The sequence below is a fragment of the Hemiscyllium ocellatum genome, chromosome 7 (genome assembly GCF_020745735.1).
Source record: "Hemiscyllium ocellatum isolate sHemOce1 chromosome 7, sHemOce1.pat.X.cur, whole genome shotgun sequence".
Taxonomy (NCBI): Eukaryota; Metazoa; Chordata; class Chondrichthyes; order Orectolobiformes; family Hemiscylliidae; genus Hemiscyllium; species Hemiscyllium ocellatum.
This window is the reverse complement of record NC_083407.1, coordinates 7,454,246-7,470,937: the sequence shown is the minus strand read 5'-3', so window position 1 is coordinate 7,470,937 and position 16,692 is coordinate 7,454,246. Positions and strand designations below refer to the sequence as shown.

At 45.7% G+C, this 16,692-nt stretch overlaps 1 protein-coding gene across 1 annotated transcript in view; it reads right to left on the bottom strand.

The window, feature by feature from the left end:
- Nucleotides 1–16,692, bottom strand: part of LOC132817312 (anion exchange protein 3-like) — a 136,994-nt gene that overhangs the window by 51,637 nt on the left and 68,665 nt on the right. Inside the window, exons 8-12 of the mRNA XM_060827723.1 lie at nt 15,430–15,622; nt 11,390–11,501; nt 10,082–10,266; nt 4,683–4,905; nt 2,093–2,302 (exon numbers count right to left, since the gene is read on the bottom strand). Coding sequence (XP_060683706.1) covers nt 2,093–2,302; nt 4,683–4,905; nt 10,082–10,266; nt 11,390–11,501; nt 15,430–15,622 — 923 coding nt within the window. The remainder of the gene's footprint in view (nt 1–2,092; nt 2,303–4,682; nt 4,906–10,081; nt 10,267–11,389; nt 11,502–15,429; nt 15,623–16,692) is intronic.

Genomic DNA, 16,692 nt, shown 5'->3' with positions numbered 1-16,692 from the left:
AATCAGATTATGGTGTTGATTGGAATGGGTGGAGGATTGGCTGGACAACAGGAAACAGATAAGTGGGTCATTTTCAGGCTGGCAGGATATAATGAGTGGTGTTCCACAGGGGTCAGTACTGGGGACTCAATTCTTTACCGTTTATCTCAATGTCTTGGAAGATATGAGAGGTAATCTCACTAAAGACACTAGACAGAAACAAAAGTGATTTGTGAAGATGAGCCTGTACTGAGGTACGGGGAGGTTAAGTGAGTGGGCAAAAGTCTGGCAAATGGAGTATAATGTGGGAATGGGAGAAGTTGTCCATTTTGGCAGGAAGTGTATGAAAGCAGCATATTATCTACATGGTCAGAGGTGGCAGAGCTCTGAGGTTCAGAGTGTAATGTTACTATGGCTTTAAGGAGGGTATTTGTCCTAGGTTTTTTTTTGACCGAGGTGCTGATCAGTCTGTTCGAACCTAATAAACCCCAAACCTAATTGTGAGGCCTGGGGTTTTTGTTTAGAAATTAGAACAATAGAAGCAGCCTGAATGGGGCGGGAGGTCAAGCAGAACCAGGATTTTAGTTTTAGCTTTCAGTTGCTGTTGAGGTTATGAAAACTGCTACATCTCTCTCTCCCTTTGCTACAGATGAAAGCTTGGTTTTTTTTTAGATTAGATTACTTACAGTGTGGAAATAGGCCCTTTGGCCCAACAAGTCCACACCGACCCGCCGAAGCGCAACCCACCCATACCCCTACATTTACCCCTTACCTAACACTACAGGCAATTTAGCATGGCCAATTCACCTGACCCGCACATCTTTGGACTGTGGGAGGAAACCGGAGCACCCGAAGGAAACCCACGCAGACACGGGGAGAACGTGCAAACTCCACACAGACAGTCACCTGAGTCGGGAATTGAACCCGGGTCTCAGGCGCTGTGAGGCAGCAGTGCTGACCACTGTGCCACCGTGCCGCCCTCCTTTTTCTGTTGCTAGAATTGCACATGAGACAATCTATTTGACTGAATTTGCCTTTGCTAAGGGTGTGCTTATGAATGTTACTGTATTGGAACAGTTAATGAATAGTTTATTATTTTAAGTATTTTGATAGGGTTACAGTTAAGCCAATTCTTTTCTTTCTATTTTGCCTTCATTTTAACTATCGTGTATGAATAAAGTGTGTTTCAGTTCAAGCCTGGCAGTTTGACCAATTGATTGAATCCAAAACACAACACCTGGCACTTGTTTTTAAAATAAGACAAAGTTAGGGTCTAGGTCATCTCTGTGACATGTTTTAAGGGGTTTCGTCTGGTCCATTACAAGAGGGATCTGGATGTCTGGTGCACCAATCACAGACTGTTAGTGTTATCAGGAAAGCAAATAAAAAGTTCAGTTTTAGTGTGAGGGGAACTGAATTCAGTAGAACGGGAGGTTATGCTTCAGTTATACAATCCATTGGTAAGACTGTATCTGGAATACTGTGTACAGGATTGGTTCACTTCAACATTATCGCAAAAAAGGAGGCCATTCAGCCCACTTTGTCCATGAGCAGACCCACAGCCCCTCCTCTATCCCTACACCACAGCCCAATCTTCCTTTCTGAGCCCAGATCCAAGTCTACGCTTACAGTTAATGGGAAATCAGATAAATACTGTACATGGGTACAAAAGGAATTGAATGATATGGTCATCGGGCCTGACAAAGAGTTTGGGGAGGAGGCGGCGGTGGGAGAAGGTTTGTGTCAGCATTGAGCAATTTCTCGGGGAGAGGGTTTCTCTGTCAAAACCAGCAGACGAGGGTTGGTGGGGGTGTAAGATGCTGCAGACTGGAAACTCGATCCCCACTGTGTTCCCAGCTTAGCCTCCCCGGTGTTGGGGAATGGGAGGTGGAGCGGGGATGGGAAAGGCACAGAGTGGAGGTGGAGGAAGAAGGAAAGGTGAGCTGGAGGGAGTGAAGGAGAGTGGCGAGGCAGCTGAAGGAGAGTGGGGAGGCAGCTGAAGGAGAGTGGGGAGGCAGCTGAATGGGGATGGGGCTGTGTGAGGGAGGACAGCGCTGAGTTGCCCTTGCAAGAGATTTTCGACGTTGCGCAGCATCTGGAATGAGAGAGTTACCGAGCAATCCTCCGAATGTGATGGCTGGTGACAGGGCTGCAAAGTAAATGAAGATGATGGCAGCCAGACACTGACAGTCCATTGCATCCCAAAGGTCACTCATGTATTTTGGGTATCTCCGCTTGATATCCCGGAACAAGCCCCCAAACGGAATCCTTGTTCTCTTCAGTGGATCATCATCACTTTCGTCCTTCACCTCCCCGCACACATCTGGAGGAAGAAGTAAGAACAGCTCAGGGTAACACAGTAAGATGGCTTGCATCTCCACACTAGTTATTCTTTTCATACTCTGCGTGTATGAGCCTCCTATTACTCCCACCCGTCCCAATGAGGAGGCCATGGGATCTGGGACGATCACCCAGAGGGATGTCCAGGAGCCTCAGCTCAGTATCTCAGCCAATAACCAGCGACCCCAACAATATGGCACTCCCTCAGTGCTGCACTGGGAGGAGCAGCCTGACCTTTGTCCTCAGTTCCCCAGAACAGCTCTCGAATCAATGATGAGGTGATGCCCTTCCAGCCTCAGGGCAGGGTCTCAATAACTATTGCCCCTCACCGCCCACTGTCAAGTAGGTACAATCGCACGGCTCTTTTGGGAATGAGCTGCTGATGGTGCTGAAGTGGCAATGTCAGCAGATTGTGTGACCCCCAAGATCGAGGACATGTTGGAGGTAGAAGGGGAAATATCAGAATGGAATTTAAATTCAACTAAGGAGCCGAAAATATGAAGCTAGTTTTCATCATGGTGACCATGGCAACCCTCATCAGTTATTGTAATGTCCTTTTAGGGAAGCAAATCTACCATCCTCACCTGGTCTGGCCTACATGTGACTCCAGACCCACAGCAATGTGATTAATGACACAGAGGCTCAGGCTAGTGCACTGACTTGCAGGGTTAAATGGGTTCAAATCCCACCTCAGCATCAGAGTGGAATTTACCCAATCTCATCTATGTGGCTCCAGACCCACAGTCATGGCCTCTTAATTGACCTCTAATGGCCTCAAGGGCAAATCAGTTTCTGTGACCATTGGAGCATGGAACAGTACAGCCCAGTACAGGCCCTTCAGCCCTTGATGTTGTGCTGGCCTTTTATCCTACTCTAAGATCAGACTAAACTACATACCCTTCATTGTACTATAATCCATGTGCCTATCCAAGAGTCACTTAAATGTCTCAGTTAGGGGCAGACAACACATAGTGACCCTACCAGTAACACCCACATCCCCAGAATAACTTTTTTAAGAAAGCATTTCTATGGGTCCAATCTATCTCCACAGTCAAAGGTTACCATTCTCTGTATATAGCTTTAGATTCAAATAAAGAATTCAGATTAGTGTTTTTTAAACGCTTAGTAAATGTTTGGTACAATTGGTCGAAATAACAATACAATACTACACATAGCATTCTAACTCAGCACCAAGAGTTACTAACTCAACACCCGGAACTACAGCTCACAGCAAGAGTATCCCCTCTCATGAAACCCAAGGGTGGGCAAGACAGAGGTCACTATCACCCTGATAGAGACCCGTGACAGGGCAACATCCTTAGGTGTTGATGCCAATTGGAGAGTGACATGATCAGTTAGGTGATGTCACTGGGTGGGTGACATCATCACATGCACACGGTGATGTTACTACACACAGCAGCGATGTCACGTTTAATGGTTGAGCAACATTTGAGAGGGAAGTGGGTGATAAGGGAATCAAACAATTCCTGGGGCATACAGGACATCAGGATTGGCTGGGAAACTAGAGTAGACTAAACACTGGCATATTGAAGGGCTGAACAGGCTCAATAGGCCGAAGGGGTGGGGGTCCCATTGTTGCTAGGCTCTTACACACACACACACACACACACACACACACACACACACACACACACACACACACACACACACACACACACTCTCACACACACCCACACACACACTCCCACGCTCTCTCTCTCTCACACAGACACACTCTCTCACACGCACACACACCCAACCTCACACACTCTCACACACACACACACACACACACACAGACACAGACACACACAGACACACACAGACACACACACTCACACACACACACACACTCACACACACACACACTCACACACACAGACACACACACACACTCTCACACCCACTCTCTCACACACACACACCCACACACACTCTCTCTCTCACACACACACACACACACACACACACACACACACACACACACACACACACACACACACACACACACACACTCATTTCAACACCCACTTGCTCACAGGCCACATACAGTCATTGGACCTTCTCACAAAATGAAGATGATTTTTAAAGTACAGACAAACCCTCTTTTGTCCCTGTCTCTGGGAGTGTTTGATGGGGACAGTGTAGAAGGAGCTTTACTCTGTATCTAACCCCGTGCTGTTCCTATTCTGGGAGTGTTTCATAGGGACAGTGTAGAGGGAGCTGTACTCTGTATCTAATCCAGTGCTGACCCTGTCCTGGGTGTGTTGGATGAGGACAGGGTAGAGGTAGCGTTACTCAGTATGTAATTGTTCAGTGGGTGAGCTGGTGGAGTATGACAGGGCTATCCAGTGATGTCTCACCTTTGGTCTCGAAGAGAATGGATTCCTCCCTCCTCAGTGACTTTCTCTGCTCTCTCAGTTTCCTCTTCCTTAGCATCTCCTTCTGAAAGGCTGCAACCGATCTCAGGAGATCTTTGCCTTCTAGTTCCAGTGGTGGGATGACAATGCTGCTGTCCAGGAACTCGTTGATGGCGTTTAAGAGGTCCTGGCGATCATCGGCCTGATACGCTGCCTCATGGAAATCCTGCAGAAAGCTCAGAGCTGCATTAACCATCTCCGTTAACCTCCTCTGTTTTAAAATTCTCCTGTCCCGGCCCTGTTCCACTACCCTTTGAGATCCCCACACTTGTCCAATTCCAGCCTCCTGTGCCTGTCATCATTCCCCATGGCCAGTTATGATTCAAGTAGATCCCTAAGTTCGGAAACTGTCTTCCTAAACCTTTCCATCTCTCCGCTTTAAGACCCGTTACCTTTCCTCAGGCAACAAGGTGGCACATTTTGTTTGATAATGGTGTCTATGAGGAGTGCATTCCACTTCTTTGAGGTGTTATATACACCCATACGTCAGCTGCTATATGGGATCAGTTAGCTCTGTTGGTTGGATGGCTGGTTTACAATGCACAGAAACTTTAACAGTGTGGGTTCAACTCCCACATCAGGCTGAGGTTACTCTGAAGTGCTCTCCTTCTCAACCTCTCCCCTTGCCTGAGATGCAGTGACCCTCAGGTTAAACCACCTCCAGTCATCACTCAGTCAAATGGGAAAAAGCTGTCCCTGTGATCTAGTAAGACCATGGCAACTTTACCTCAACAATAAACACACACCTTCAATGGATTGAAACAAAGGAACAAAGGAGGCCATTCAGCCCATTCTACCATTCAACAATGTTGAGACTCACCTCTGACCTAACTCTAGAAACTCAACTTTGTCCTGTATTTCATGTACATAGAATCCCTATAGTGCATCCCTCCAAAACCCACCACTCACCACCATCTCTGCAATTCCCATGGTTAAACCCACCTGGCCTACCCTGGACACTATGGGGCAATTTAGCATAGCCAATTCACCCTCTCTGATGCGGCTGCATTTGGTGTATTGCGTACATTCCTGGTCTCTGCATTATAGGAAGGATGTGGGAGCTTTGGAAAGGGCTCAGAAGAGATTTACTAGGATGTTGTCTGGTGTGGAGGGAAGGTCTTACGAGGAAAGGCTGATGGACTTGAGGCTGTTTTTGTTAGAGAGAAGAAGGTTGAGAGGTGATTTAATCGAGACAAATACGATAATCAGAGGGTTAGATAGGGTGGGCAGGGAGAGCCTTTTTCCTTGGATGGTGATGGCTAGCACGAGGGGGCATAGCTTTAAATTGAGGAATAATAGATATAAGACAGCTGTCAGAGGTAGTTTCTTTACTCAGAGAGTAGGAAGGGCTTGGATCGCACTGCCTTCCTACAGTGATAAACTCGCCAACTTTATTGGCATTTAAATGGTCATTGAATAAACATATGGATGAAAACAGAAAAGTGTAGGATAGATAGGTTTCAGAATTGTTCCAAGGGCCAGCACAACATTGAGGGCTGAAGGGCCTGTACTGCGCTGCAATGTTCTATGTGGGAGGAAACTCATGCAGACATGAGGAGATTGTGCAAACTCCACACAGATAGTTCTCCGAGGCTGGAATTGAACTCAGGCCCCTCGTGCTGTGAGGGAGCAGTGATTAGATTAGATTACTTACAGTGTGGAAACAGGCCCTTCGGCCCAACAAGTCCACACCGACCCTCCGAAGAGCAACCCCTACATTTACCCCTTCATCTAACACTACGGGCAATTTAGCATGGCCAATTCACCTAACCTGCACATCTTTGGATGTGGGAGGAAACCGGAGCACCCGGAGGAAACCCACACAGACACGGGGAGAATGTGCAAACTCCACACAGTCAGTCTCCTGAGGTGGGAATTGAACCCAGGTCTCTGGCGCTATGAGGCAGCTGCGCTAACCATTGAGCCACCCTGCCTGTTATGATAACTCCTGTTCTTTTTTTTATTATTTGGAAACTTTAAGTATGTTGTGGTTCTGTTCGCCGAGCTGGAAGTTTTTGTTGCAAACGTTTCGTCCCCTGGCTAGGCGACATCATCAGTGCTTTGGAGCCTCCTGCGAAGCGCTTCTTTGAGGTTTCTTCCGGTATTTATAGTGGTCTATCCTTGCCGCTTCTGGGTGTCAGTTTCAGCTGTCCGCTGTAGTGGTTGGTATATTGGGTGGTTGGTATAAAAACTTCCAGCTCGGCGAACAGAACCACAACAACGAGCACCCGAGCTACAAATCTTCGCACAAACCTTGAACTTTAAGTATGATTTGAATTTCAGTATTGTGTACATTTAGAAGGGGAGCTATAGTTTCTGTTTTATTTCTGAGTGCTGCACATAATGTCTGGAAATTAATGTTCATGGGCGAGGAAAAGGCTTGGTGCTGACTAGATCAGTATCTTAGAAGCAAGAGAGAAAGAGAAATAGATTGGATTGTTGCCAATGAGGTTTCCTTTGATGCAGGGAGACAGAGACAGAAATAAATTCATTTTGAAAGACAGAACCATTCAGAAGGTGAAGGAGTGTGCAGGGTTGTTTCAGAATGAAGCAGGTCATTCAGAGAGAGAAAAAGTTGGTAAGAGTACCATTTATCTCTCTCTAAAGCAACCAGGCAGAAGAAACAAAGACCTGAGTGGCCCAAGGTCAGTGATGGATAAGATCCAGAAAAAGAGATCTGTGGAAGAAGAAATGTTCCAAGATAAGTGAGCTGTGGTAGTCATTTTTGGGTCTTAGAATGAGACAGTAACTCAAAAATAGTGTGGTGTAAATACAGACATCTGCTGGAAAGAAACCAATTACAATTGTACCCATTAGAGAAGGAACTTAAAGTGGAGAGACTTGAGTAAGCTGCTTGGATGAGGGTGAAAATGTTGAATATTTATTTCTGATATTTGCGATAGGAATGTTTCAATAGTTCTTGCATAGTTTAAAATACATTATTTTATTTTCTTTGTGTGTAATACATTTTAATGTTCTTTTGCCTGTTGGGAATATGTTCAGTGAGTTACCTCCACATTAAGCAAATTGCAAGAAAAAAATAAGAGACATTGGTCTATCAAGCTAGGTTTCACTCTGAGATCAGACTGAGTATTACTATCAGCTTGGATTGTAACACTTCATTACGTTACCCCAGTCCACCACACAAACCAGCCTTCCATCCATTGACTCAATCCACATTTCCCACTTTCCCTTGGGAAGCAGCCAACATCATCTAAGACTCCTCCCAACCTGGTTATACTCTCGTCCCCCCTCTTCTATTGGGCAGAACATACAAAAGCTTGTACCAACAGAATCAAAAACAGCGACTTGCCCACTATCATCAGACTTATATTGCAAAGTTGATCTTCGCTGTACCTTCTCTGTAGGTGGAACACTCTATAGTCGGATCTAATATAACGTAATCATTCCATTCTTGTGCGATCTCATGTTATAAGAAAATCCGCAAAAGCTGCACCATTTAAACTAATGGGGCCTTAATCGTGTTATAGCCAACACAGATAAGGAAAGTTAACCTTCCACAAATAATGGTCTAAATTTTTCAGTCACGTTAAAGTCGATTTGTTTTGTAGAAACACACATTAGAGCAAAACCAATTGTATTCTGCATTCTATTCTATGACTCTGATGTACTTATGGGAGAAAGTGAGGTCTGCAGATGCTGGAGATCAGAGCTGAAAATGTGTTGCTGAAAAAGCACAGCAGGTCAAGCAGCATCCAGGGAACAGGAGATTCGACGTTTCGGGCATAAGCCCTTCATCAGGAATCATTCCTGAAGAAGGGCTTATGCCCGAAATGTCGAATCTCCTGTTCCCTGGATGCTGCCTGACCTGCTGTGCTTTTTCAGCAACACATTTTCAGCCCTGATGTACTTATGTATGGTATGATTTGCTTGAATAACATTAATAACAGTACTTTTCACTGTATCTCAGTACATGTGACAATAATATAAACTAATCAAATCATTTTGATGATATACATTTAACAATATCGGTATTAAAATTTACAATTGGTCTAACATCAATTGTTCTGTCCCCTTTGTGCACAGGAATGTTTCCTATTTCCCCTTCCAAAAGATATGGAATTTTTTATTCCTTCATGGGACGTGGACATTGCCAACAAGGTCAGAGTTTGTTGCCTGTCCCAGGTGCCCATGTGAGCAGCTTGTTTCACTATTTCAGAAGGGAATTCAGAGTGAACCACATTGCTACGGGTCTGGAGTCACATGTAGGCCAGACAAGGACAGCAGATTTTGTTGTCGTGGTCACCATCACTGAGACTAGCTTCTCATTCTAAGTTTATTAGTTAAATTCATGTTCTACCCATTGTCGTGGTGAAATCTGAACCACTGTCACCAGAACATTAGCATGGGTCTGTCAACTATTCATCCAGTTATGCCACATCTTTCAACAGTCAATTATGAAAGGGAATTCCTTTCAAAGGGAATTAGATACATATTTTGAAGGGGGAAATTTATAGGATTCTGGGGAAACAAACAGGACTAATTGGCTAGAACTTTCAAAAAGCCTGCACAGGCACAATGGGCTGAATGGCCTCATTCTGTGTTGTACCATCCTCTGATTTTCTGACTCTATCTCTCCCCACATTTCACTGAAACTACCCTCTCTGTTCCTCTCAATACTCATAGAACTGTACAGCATGGAAATAGACCCTTCAGTCGACTGGGACAATACATCTATCCTAGGACAAGCCAAATCAAGACACACACGAGAATTCCTAGAAGCATGGTATTCCAACCGGAACTCTATCAACAAACACATCGAGTTAGACCCCATCTACCACCCCCTGAGAAAGGTAACCGGAAGTGACTTCACCACAGGAAATAACATCACCAAAGGAAATGACATCACCAACCCAAAGAAACCCAAACATATAAATAGAAAGCAGGAAGTTTCAGCATTGCTTCACATGAAGTCCACTGAAGATGTTACCTAGTTGGGTAATGAAATGTCTGGAAATGAACCTTTCAGCTCAGCGAGCAAACCTACATCCAGGCACAACCCTCTGAGTGAGAAAGCTGTCCCTTAGGTCCCTTTAATATCTTTCCCCTCTCACCCTAAACCTATGCCCTCTAGTTCTGGACTCTCCCACCCTGGGGAAAAGACCTTGGCTGTTTACATTATCCATGCCCCCTCATGATTTTATAAACCTCTATAAGGTCACCTCTCAGCCTCTGATGCTCCAGGGAAAACAGCCCCAGCCTATGCAACCTCTCCCTATATCTCAAACTCTCTAACCCTGGCAACATCCTTGTAAATCCTATCTGAACCCAATGCTTTGAAAACTTTCTTCAGTTCAACCCTTGACCTTGCTATGTCTAACCTTGTCTGACATCAGGGTGGAGATACTGCGCCCGATCTCATGGTAATCCATGTTGGACTGCATTGGCCCGAGGAGGATAAAGATGAATCGTACAGGCACTGAAACTTCCAAAACTGACTCAAGGAAAACTGCTTCACTGAGGCGCACAAAGGCCATGGTGGGCTGTTCAAGAAAGGCAAGAGTCCCTAAAAAAAACAAGGAAAGAGACAATCATAAGAATAGTCATCTAGTCGTCCAGACTCTGAGCATTACTGAAATAGAAACACCTTGACAAAACTTTTTGTCAAACATCTTGCACTCATCAGGATAATTTGGCCCACAGCTTTTTTCCTGTCCAGGAGCAATGGGAGACACAGCGGAGGTGACGTGGAGACCAGGAATGTTGAAAGGGAATGTTATTTGAAATGATTGGCCAGTCATCGGCCTAACTAGTTGGCATCACACTGGCACTAAAATTCTTATACCATCAGGTGGGAAACAAAACACCTTTCTGAAATGGAGCTAAATTCCTTCAACTTACTGATTTAGAGATCTGACAGGGGCATTACTTCTCTGCTATCACAAACAAGCACACCTTCAATGGTCAACATAGGCGGTGGGATTCCCACAGTTCTAAGCACTATGTAAATTGGTCTTATCATCAACTTTGTAAGTGGAACTTGAGTTATTTGTTCACTCTATGTGCTTAAAGCTGGAATAATGCATATCAAAACTATCCCATGTGGAAAAAGCTATCCTGATCAAATCATATCACATGGACACATGGAAAGCCCTAAAGTGGTCACCTTGAGTCTGAGTCCAAGAGTCCTGTCCAGCTTTCCTGAGAATGGTTTGGAAGAGTAAGAATTGACAAGTACACCTTTCTACATTAAAAACTAAAACTCTGCTCAACAAAAAGAAGCAAACAAAGGGAGACCCTTGAAACGTTTTCATTTTCTCATGATAAAGTGTATCTAACCCTGTGCTGTCCCTATTCTGGGACTGTTTCATAGGCACAGTGTAGAGGTAGCTTAACTCCGCATCTAACCCTGTGCTGCCCCTGTCCTAGGAGTGTTTCATAGGGACAGTGTAGAGGAGCTTTGCTCTGTATCTAACCCCATGCTGCCCCTATCCTGGGAATGTTGATGGAGACAGTGTAGAGGGAGCTTAACTCTGTACCTAACACTTTGCTGTCCATGCTGTAGGGTTTGTTGGCACTGTTATGCACCCATACTTATCACCTACATCTAACTCACAACATCTGTATCAGAGGTTTTGTTTTGTGTTCAGAAAACTGATGAAGTTGAAATAGTTCAGCAGGTTACATACCAATGAGGACCACAGTTGCCTCTGCATTTTCTGGAATCTTCTCCATAAGCCTCTGTTCTGCTTTCCTTTTGTGCCTCTCACTGCGCCGGCTGCTTGGAGATCTGAAATGTTTCTGAAGGCAGAAAGGACTTTGAGTGACATTGCTAGGGAAAGGCTAGGTTTCAGGTCTGTCTACTCCCTCCCCTAATCACACAATGCAGAACCAGACAACGGTATAGCACAGAGGAGGGCCATTCGGCCTTGTGCTGGCTCTTTGACTAAGCTCTCCAATTGATCCCACTGCCTCCTGCTTTTTCAACACACAATCTCAGATTTCTCCCCTTCAATTATTTCTCCAATTTCCATTTGAAAGTTCCCATTGAACCTTCATCACTTCCCTCTGAGGTGATTGCAACAACTCATTGCATCAGAAACAAGTGTTTTGGACCCGTCCAGAGCCCCTCAAAACATTTCAAGAAAGTAGCCCCAGACCCTAACTTTGCTGGTGGTTTTAAGCAGGTGTAAAGTGGATATTCCAGGAGCGATGCAGCTGGTCAAACCACTTAGTTTTAAACAAAACAGAATTTATTTGCAAGATTACTGAATGAAACACAAACAAAAGAGAAGAGAATATAGAATAACGTAACCTATCTGAAAGCCCAACAGACAATCCTAACTTAATGATGCTGTTCCAAATTCTTGCAACAATCCCCATGAACACCCCCTTGGCAAAAAAGATCAAATCAAACACGGTGTCTTATAGAGAGAGAGATGGCAGAGAGATTCAGCGTGGAACACCTTCTTCCATGGAGCTATTTCCTTGGCTAGCAGGATTCCTTCAATCCTGCCTACTTTCAGCAAACAGTCAGACTGCAAAAACCAAACCAAAACCAAACCAGAGAAAAGCTTTGATAAAAGGTCAGTTAAACTTGAAACAACAGCTCTTTTCTCTCCTTGCAGATGCTGCCAGACCTGCTGAGATTTTCCAGCATTTTCTCTTTTAGTCAAAGAAAAGCTGAGCTGGGAGGACTGGCCACTTCCCTGTCATTGTACCAGTTTTTTTTTTAAACTTGAAAGCCTTTTGTCTGAGGCAGTATCTGTTAGCTATTATCAAATTGGCCCTAAAACCCTTCATCCCAGGCCTTTCAGAACTACTGCTTTTCCAACCTTTTTTTAAAAAAAGCCAAGGACAGCATACCCTTGTTACCAGAGCAACATCATCACACAATACCCACATCCCCATCCCACCACACCCCCGACTTTCCCACCCCACTCCACCCCAACATTCTTTTATTACTTATCTTTGAGCTATTTGCTTTGGCTGCAGCTGGAAACACATTCCTCTCAAACTGCCTCATAACTTCGGACAGCACAATTATATTATACTCTCAGCTGTCACAGCTCTCAGTGAAAGAAGCCCTGCATCTCCACATTCCTCAACCCGGGTCCCAGTGGAGTCAATCCCCTCCCCACGCTCTCTAATGCCATTATATCCTTCCTAAAGACTCCCAGCCTGAACCCAATGCTCTACACCAGGGAGTATCTCTAAATAACCTCAATCTTCTGCATAAGGGAGTGTCTCGAGACAAATTCAACTTTGACATCAAAGAGCAGCTTGAAATAAACCTTTCTTCTACAATAAGAGGTGGCTCTAAACAAATCCAATCTACTACACCAGGGAGTGTCTCTAAACAAATCCAATCTACTACACCAGGGAGTGTCTCTAAACAAATCCAATCTCCTACACCAGGGAGTGTCTCTAAACAAATCCAATCTCCTACACCAGGGAATGTCTGTAAACAAATCCAATCTCCTACACCAGGGAGTGTCTCTAAACACAGCCAATCTCCTACACCAGGGAGTGTCTCTAAGCAAATCCAATCTCCTACACCAGGGAGTGTCTCTAAACAAATCCAATCTCCTACACCAGGGAGTGTCTCTAAACAAATCCAAACTCCTACACCAGGGAGTGTCTCTAAACAAATCCAATCTCCTACACCAGGGAGTGTCTCTAAACATATCCAATCTCCTACACCAGGGAGTGTCTGTAAACAAATCCAATCTCCTACACTAGGGAGTGTCTCTAAACAAATCCAATCTCCTACACTAGGGAGTGTCTCTAAACAAATCCAATCTCCTACACCAGGGAGTGTCTCTAAACACAGCCAATCTCCTACACCAGGGAGTGTCTGTAAATAAATCCCTCAGCATCCTTCAGCATCCAGAAGTGCATCAGATTGGGTTCATTCAGTAATGAGGGACGTGTTTTACCTGGTGGTCATAGCCAGCACAGACTTGTTTCTGAATTACCAAATCCCATGGAGCTGGACAGTCACTGCCTGAGATACTGACAGAGCCAATGCACAATAGACCATTCAAACGGTCGAGCCTGCTCTGCAACTCAGTAAGACCAAGGCTGAGCTGGTTGTATTTCAAATTCTACATTTCCATCTCCCCCTGATAGCCATTGATTCCCTTGCTGAACAATAATAGGGGAGAGTCCACCGAGCATTCTCTGAGTGTCTGGACTAACAGTCCAGTGATAATACCACGGGCCTATGGCTTTCCTCACCAACTCACCAATGGGACTTTACATCTATTATCCACCATAACTACATCAGCTTTGTTTTCTATTTAATGAAACTACATTCAATTCACATTTAGGACAATGCAGGCCCTCAGAGAGAGATAGAAGAGGATAACTCAAAACGGAGTTGGATGGGGAGATAAAGAACTTCATCGTCTACAGTGCCCATTTCTCGCTAAAGGCATTAAGTATCAGTGGATACTGTATGCTTCCTTCCCAAGGAAACTGGGTACAACCATAACCCTGGAAAATGGGCAAGCCAACAACTCTGACTCTCTCCACAGCCCACTGCCTGGACCTGCCCATATCCTTCAGCACCAGGTGTCCAAACGTCAGGAGCATGGGGGTGATCAAAACGCAACAAAAGATTTCTCAAATATTTCCTTACCTCAAGAGATCTGGGAGGAAAACAGGAACAGGAATAGTTCATTCAGCCTGCCTCCCCTCTCAGTCGGATTATCATCAATGGGAGGCACGGTGGCACAGTGGTTAGCACTGCTGCCTCACAGCACCAGAGACCCGGGTTCAATTCCTGCCTCAGGCAACTGCCTGGAGTTTGCACATTCTCCCTGTGTCTGCGTGGGTTTCCTCCGGGTGCTCCGGTTTCCTCCCACCGTCCAAAGATGTGCAGATTAGGTGAATTGCCCATGCTAAATTGCCTGTAGTGTTAGGTGTAGGGGAATGGGTCTGGGTGGGTTACACTTCGGCGGGTCGGTGTGGACTTGTTGGGCCGAAGGGCCTGTATCCACACTGTAAGTAATCTAATCTAATCAATCTGCTTCTCAATGGTATTAACCACCTCAATCAGCCTCAGTTCAATTTTCGTTATTCTTTCATTGGAGATGGGCGTCTTTGGCAAGATCAGCATTTGTTATCCATCTCTAAATGCCGTTGCAGGGAGTGATTTGTTAGGCCGCTTTTGGGGTGGGGAGGCGGGGGGGGGGGGGTGGAATTGGAGTCCCCAACATTGCCGTAGGCCTGGAGTCACATGTAGGCCAGACCTGATAAGGATGGCAGATTTCTCTGCCTAAAGGGCAGTAGTGAGCCAGAAGAGTTTTTACAACAGTCAGTGATAGTTTCATACTCATCATCACTGAGACTGGCTTTCCATTCCAGTTTTTATAAATTGGATTGAAATCCCAGCAGCCGCTGTGTTGGGATTTGAACCTGTCTCCCCTGAGCGTTAGCCTGAGTCTAATAGCCTGGATTACTAGCTCAGTGACTTCCCCTAAGGGAACACCTTTCCCTGTCAAAAATCTATTGTCCCGGCCTTCGAGTATAGGTGATCCCCCAACCTCACCTGTTTGAGTTTGTCATTGGGAGTGGCGGTGGGGTGGAGGTGGGTTGGGGGGAGTGGTGGTGGGAAGCTGTGGGGGAGTTGGAGAGTTCATGAGTGACCAAGAAGCGAATCCTTCATTCCCCCCCACCCTCCCCACTGCATCCCATGTGCACTCCGACAAGAGTTCTCCCTCACCTGAGGGCCTGAATCCACCTTCTTGGGGTCTTGCACCTCGATGCGTTCGTCTCCCATCAGGGGCATGGTGGTAGAGGAATCCTTTGACACCTTGTGCTCATGGTGGGGGTGGTGAACCCCCAGGCTGGTTGCTTTGGTGGAGCCAGAGACATTCCGAGGGAAAAAGATCCCTTCTTTCTCATCGTTAGGGTGGCTGCAACACAACACAAGGACTTAGTCCCCAACATTCCCAACGCAGCAAACAATTTTCAGGTACATTGCATCAGAAACACAATCATACAATCCCTACAGTGCAGAAAGAGGCCATTCAGCCTATCATGTCTGCACCAACCCTCTGAACAGTGTCCCACCCAGACCGAGCGCCCTCACTTCCCCATCCTATCCCTGTATTTCCCATGTCTAATCCACCTATCTTACACGTCCATGAACACTATGGGCAATTTCCCATTGCTAATCCACCTTGACCTGCGTATCTTTGGATTGTGGGAAGAAACTGGAGCACCCGGAGGAAACCCACGCAGAAACGGGGTGAACGTGCAAACTCCACACAGACAGTCACCTGAGGCTGGCATCAAACCCAGGTCCTTGGCACTGTGAGGCAGCAGTGCTAACCACTGAGCAGCCATGCCAGCCTACAGAAGAGATGAGGGGCAGTGCATTTGGCGATGCAAAGCATATATTACAATGACCACACAGTCCATGCTGACTGTTTCAAAGACCCTCCTTATTCATCACACTGTTTTCCAGTTTATACATTCATGGGATGAGGGCATCATTAGTTGGGGAAACATTTATTGCCTGTCCCCCGTTGTTCTTGAGAAGTTGGTGGTGAGCTGTGCAGCACAGGGGGAGTGAGTCTTCTTGTGAGTGAAATATTAGTATGTGGGTGCGGCTAGCAACAAAGGAGGCTTTTACTGTAAGGGGTTTGGCTTTAAAAACAGGGAAGTCTTGTTACAGCTGTACAGGGTGTTGGTGAGGCTGTGTACACTTCTGTTTCCTGTCTTTAAGAAAGGATATTTTGGCAGTGGAGGTAGTTAAAAAACTGAGGGGACACCTGAATGAAGGGTATAAAATTACGAGAGGCATGGACAGGGTGGATAGTCTTTACTCCACAGTGAAAATGTCAAATACTAGAGGGCGCAAGGTGAGAGAGGGCAAGTTTACAGACGGTGCATGAGGCACTTTGTTGCAGAGGAAGACAGGTGCCTGGAACATACTGCCAGGGGAGGTGGTGGATGCAGAAACAGCAGCAATGTTTAATAG